This window comes from Rhinopithecus bieti, unplaced genomic scaffold (assembly GCF_001698545.2).
Source record: "Rhinopithecus bieti isolate Rb0 unplaced genomic scaffold, ASM169854v2 scaffold_1530, whole genome shotgun sequence".
NCBI lineage: Eukaryota > Metazoa > Chordata > Mammalia > Primates > Cercopithecidae > Rhinopithecus > Rhinopithecus bieti.
In genome coordinates, this window is record NW_016803808.1 from 3,799,863 (window position 1) to 3,805,666 (window position 5,804).

The 5,804-nt window shown below is 50.9% G+C and overlaps 1 protein-coding gene across 1 annotated transcript in view; it reads right to left on the minus strand.

The window, feature by feature from the left end:
* Positions 1-800: 800 nt before the first annotated feature.
* The window catches only part of NTSR2 (neurotensin receptor 2), a 12,236-nt gene continuing 7,232 nt past the window's right edge, over positions 801-5,804 (minus strand). Inside the window, 4 exon segments of the mRNA XM_017853363.1 lie at positions 801-1,170; positions 1,172-1,346; positions 2,677-2,767; positions 4,709-4,982. Of these exon segments, the coding sequence (XP_017708852.1) occupies positions 1,096-1,170; positions 1,172-1,346; positions 2,677-2,767; positions 4,709-4,982 (615 nt within the window). The 3' untranslated portion in view covers positions 801-1,095.

Genomic DNA, 5,804 nt, shown 5'->3' on the forward strand with positions numbered 1-5,804 from the left:
TACATGTGTGACGTGTGCCCGTGTGATGTATGTGTGATGAGTGTGTGCAGTGTTCATTGTGGGAGTAGGGGGTGGGGGATGGGTCAGGAGGTGGACAGAGTCCAGGGAAGCATTGATGCAGTCCATCAAAATGAACCTCTCATTGGTGCTGTGTCCTGCACCCACCTCTCTCCTCCTCCCCTCACAGGCGGGTACCCTCCCCTGCCTTTTGCCACTGCGTCCTCTGCACTCAGTGAAAAGCACCATTCCTCCCCTGGCCTCAACCTTACCGCCTCCAGGTGCAAGGCTGGCGGTAGGAAGAGGGCCTGGCCTGTGCGTGTAGTGCAGGGACTGAAGCCTGCTGTCAAACGGGCAGAGCCTGCCCTGACGAAGAGAATTAAGATTCAACTCTTGTCCAGCACTGTGCTGGCCAGAGCATACCTGGGCCGCATGTGCCTTGTGGCAGGGTGTGCATGGCCATTTGTTTCCCCGTAAGCCACATGGGCTGGCTTGACCAGAGGCAGGAGGGGACACCAGCAGTGCACTGGCTTTCCAGAGCCTGCAGAAGCTGCTGTCAGTGTCAATAGTCGCTCCCTGCCTGGAGAGAATGGAGAATCTTACCATAGCTCATGTGAGGTACCAATTTGGTCAGCTTCTGGGGTACTGTTGATTTGTCATTTGAGGAAATTCACAGGACATCTGAGCATAAAACTACAGAAAAGTGTCGTGGGCTTTCAGGACAGCAGGAAAGCAATGATAATAGCCATGCAACAACAGTAGCAACAGAAATAATAGCCATGCAACAACAGTAGCAACAGAAATCGTGCCAGCAAAAATTTATTGAGCATCTACTATGCACCAGGCTGTGTGCTAAGCACTTTAGTCTCAGACAACACTAAGAGATGGGTGCTCTTCTTTATCTCCACTACACAGATGAGGGAGCCTGAGGCTAGGAGGGGTCACGTGGCTTCCCTGCACTTGATGGTTCTCAGCAGAGCTGGGGTTGATGGAAGTCACCCTGGCTGCAAAGCTTAAATGATTAGTGATAAGGTTGCTCGCCTGCTTTGCCAGATGATTAAGCAATTGGTCATTCTGCTTGTTCTGTTCATTTTTGTATTACATTCGGGTCAGGGTTTCTGGGGTATCCCCAAAGCCTGAAGCTGTATCCATTAGGGTGGGACTCTGGGGCTTCAGGGGGTAACTGCTCCATGAGGTGGTGTTCTCCACACAGGCAGCTGAGGGCTTCCAGGAAGAGTTTTCTGAAGGAGGAGGACATGACGTTGTAGAGGAGAGGAGTCACAGCTGAGCTGACGTAGAAAAGTGTGTTGGTCACCATGTAGAAGTAGTGGTAGAAATTGTACAGTGGGCTGCAAGAGAAACCCGGAAGCCTGGTTAGAGGATCGGTCACCTCCTCGCAGTGTCCACTTCCTGCTGGAGAATGCCTCTCCTCCAGAGGGCTGCATGAGGAAGCCTGTTTTCTGCTATCAGGAAGCAGAGTGGTTTTTGTTTGTTTGTTTGTTTTTTGTTTTTTGAGACAGAGTCTTGCTCTGTCTCCCAGGCTGGAGTGCCATGGTACGGTTCACTGCAACCTCCACCTCCTGGGCTCAAGTAATTCTCCTGCCTACAGTCCTGAGTAGCTGGGACTACAGGTGCACACCACCATACCCAGCTAATTTTTGTATTTTTAGTAGAGACGGGGTTTCACCAAGTTGGCCAGGCTGGTCTTGAACTCCTGACCTCAGGTGATCCACCTGCCTCAGCCTCCCAAAGTGCTGGGATTATAGGCGTGGGCCACCACGCCTGGCCAGGAAGTACAATGTAAATTCCACAAATGCTTTCATCACCAGCAGCTGACGCCCTCCACCCAGCCTCTATGATCTGCCATCCCTGGCTGCAGTTCCTGGTCACCTCGTGGTAAGGTGACACTGCTGACTGACAGGGGCCGTCTGTCCAGCCACTGAGGCCCTGGGTGCCCCGAGCTGCTGCGTGTGGTCGAGAGATGTGGCTGCACTAAGAGCCAAAGGTCCTTCTGAGGAGCCGCCCTCCTTGCTGCAGGTTCTCTGCAGTGGGAAGTGCTTGGCACGAGCTCATGTTGCCCGCGCAAGTGTAAAGGGTGCTGATGGCTCCTGAGGAGGAGGCTTCTGTCACATGGCTCTTTCTGTGGAGGCTTCCTGGGACCTCGATTGTTTTGGATGTTTGGCTCCCACTTATGATTGGGGCACAGTGATTTCCGAAAGGCAGATTATGAATTCTCTCATCTTCTCCAACCATGTCATTAAAGGGGGTGCATGTCTTGGTCTCTGCCAAGGAGACCTTTGTTAGCTCATGGGGTCACAGCTTTGTGTCTTCCTCACACTCTCCTCGGAATAGGAGAGGAAGGAGAGAGAGGGGAAACCTCAGAAGCATGGCCCATTCTCCCCCTTCCCAGACTGCAGGCTTCTCTTTCTCCTGTAGTGAGAATCCCACAGTCTTGGCTAGGCCTGTCATGCACACGGCCTTACCAGGTCAGAGACAACGCTCTGTTCCCCATCCCTGGTGGGGAGATTTCAAGGCACAGACTGCACGGGACCAGGTGGAATGCAGTCCAGAGTTCCAGAGGACCCAGCAATGGAGGGTCCCTCTGCAGAGCAATAGAGACCCCAGGCCCAGGCCAGTGGGCCCCCACCCTGTGTGCTAGGGCCCTTATGCCACACTCACTCAGTCCACGCGTCATCGGGGACGTAGCAGTACATGAGCCTGCGGGCATGGTACGGCAGCCAGCAGATGACATACATGGCCACGATGGCTCCTGCAGAGCATGGGAGAGGGAGAGACAGCGCCAGGAGAAAGCAAACACATTCTCAGTTACACCATTGCCAAGGGAGGATGATGCCCAAGGGGTCAGCAGCATTGCCCTCTAACTTGGTCCTGGAGTCAAGGGTTGGAAGGACACTTTGAGGTTATCTGCTATATCCCAACCTGAATCTCTTCTCAAACCTCATATGATCCTGTCCTCTGGGTGAATGTCCACTCTGGCCATGACCTGGACAAAGCATGCTTCTAGGAGCTCCTCCTGGCCACTAGAATATATTCCCAACCCAGGGCTAGATATCCCTACTTGGTTATCTATCTGCATCTACAACAGAACTTGTGTCTTTCTTGGGCCAGGCATGGTGGCTCATGCCTGTAATCCCAGCACGTTGGGAAGCCGAGGCAGGCGGATCACTTGAGGTCAGGAATTTGAGACCAGCCTGGCTAAAAGGATGAAAATTAGCCAGGCGTGGTGGCAGGTGTCTGTAATGCCAGCTACTTGGGAGGCTGAGGCAGGAGAATTGCTTGAACCTGCAAGGAGGAGGCTGTAGTGAGCTGAGACCACACCACTGCACTCCAGCCTGGGTGACTGAGCAAGACTCCATCTCAAAAAAAAAAAAAAAAAAAAAAAAGAACTTGTGTCTTTCTTGTCTTAGAAAGCTTCTTGCTCCTTTAGTCCTTTCTCTGGTTAATTTATAGCACTGCCATTCATCTGGCACTCAAGCCATAAGCCAGAGACTCCTATTTTTCTGTTCCTCTCTGTATCCAGTCTATTAAAAAGTTCCTTCTTAGCATCTCTCCTCTGTGTGTTTTCCCTGCTCTCACTGCTACCTCCCTAAGAGACTCTTACCTCCTCTGCACTGGACTGTGACGGGTTTCCCAACCTCCCACCCCTTCCCTCTCCTGCTTCTATTCTGCTCTGACTGGCAAAGCCATAATCTAGCCCAGGGTAGCCCCTGAACCAGCAGTGTCAACATCAATGAGAAGCCTGGTAGAAGTGCAGAATCTTGGGCCCCACGGCTTGTATTTTACGACTCTCCAGATCATTCTTATGCACATTGAGGTTTGAGAGGCACCATTTAGCCCATTCTCCAAAGTGCTGAGTGCAATAGGTCTCAAAAGCAAATCTCCCCTCACTCATGGACATCAACTTTTTCAATGACTGGCCATTGTCCATAAAATGAAGGCTGACACCTTCATGTGCTGACTTTGTGTTACTTATTACATCACATTGCACTTAGCTCTTGTGTTTCTGTCCATACACAAGACTGACATTGATGACAGCAGAGACTCTGTCTTGTACTTGATCCCTCTATACCCTAGCTAGTGCCTGGGTTATGGTGGGTGCTTGGAGAGACCTCTGCTCTCCTGTGCCTTTTGGAGTTTCTCTTACAAGGCCAAATTTTCCCAGAGACTTACAAAACAAGAAAGCAAACGGATCAGTGTTGCAGGAGGGAAAATGGAGTTCGAAGGGAACTGGATTGAGGGACCCAGCCCATCTGAGAGTCCACAATTTGCACCCGCAGTCTTTTACTATAACTGTTCCTTGTGTTCGTCCACACTGCCAGACTTACTGAAAAGTGGTCACGTCTCTGCTTGCCTGTGTGTGCTACTCCCTGGAGCAGATTGGAGGCTTCATGTACAGAATTCCTATTCTTTCCTTTAATTATACCACCGAACCCTACAGGAAGTCTGTTGGTTATACAGTTCCCCTGGGACAACGATAAACGAAGCCTTGAGAGAGGTAGTGACTTGCCGAGGTCACCCGGCCAGGGACTGGTGGAGGCAGCCCTGGAATCTGGCCAGGGATTGGTGGAGGCAGCCCTGGAATCTGGCCAGGGATTGGTGGAGGCAGCCCTGGAATCTGGTCAGGGATTGGTGGAGACAGCCCTGGAACCTGGGCCCCTTTCTTCTGGGGTGATGTTGCAGAGGACTTAACTGAGAACCTGGACGTTGCGCTGGAGGCTGCGGATCCCGCTCAAGTCTTTGTGTCTCACCAGGCTGACCTGGCCTCCCTGGATAAAGGTCTTCTTCCATACGATGAAGTTGAGGAGACCCTCCTCACTCAGCAGCTCCAGGCGGCTGGGGGTGGAGCTGCCCGGGGCAGAAGTGGACGGCACTTGGGAGCAGAGGGCCAGCAGGTGGCTCACCATGACCCCATTCAGGAAAGCAGTTAGTGCCAAGGGGAGCACGAAGGACACCAGCACATTCACCTGTGGAGGTAATGCCAAGGACTATGAGGCAGCACCAGGGCCCTGCGGCCCTCGCCATCTGGCCATGCCCCAGGCCCAGAATCTGCGTCAGCAGAAGGGGCGACAGAAGGATTAGAAGATAAGGTTAAGAAAGTTCTCAAAAAGTGAGGAGAGAGAAAAAATCTCGAATTAGTTTAGGATGTTCATAATAGGGGTTCTAGAAAGAAAAAATAAAAAAAGAGAAAACAGAGGGGAGGAAATTTTATTTAAAAATGCATTCAAGAAAGTTTTCCCAAAGTTGAGGAATCTGAGCTTCTAGACTGAAAGGCTGCCTGAGTGCTCAGAAGAATGAATGGAAATAGACTCACGGCAAGTCTTGTTCTTACGACGTTTAGCACCTTGGGTATAAAGAGAAGATCTTGAAAGCTTCCAAACAGATAAAACAGGTCACATAGATAGGATGGAAAACCAGAATGACATTCACTTCTTAAAAGCAATGGTGGAAGCTAGAAAATCATGAGCAGTGTTTTACAATTTGTGAGAAAAATAGCTTCCATCTTAGAATTTTATACCCAGCCACATTGTGATAAACGTGAGGATAAAAGAAAACAATTTTTGACATGCAAATTCTCAAATTTTTTACCCTCTATGGACCCTTCCTCAGGTCTCAGGAGATTAAAAGAACATATGTTCTAGACAAATAAGGTTATAAGCCAATAAAGAGGAGGACCTGTCATTCAAAATGGGGTATCCCACAGAGGGCCCAGGGAGTGATGGAAGGGAGCTCCCAGGGGGCCCCTGCACAGATGGAAGGGAGCCCCAGGGGACCCTGCGCAGATGAAA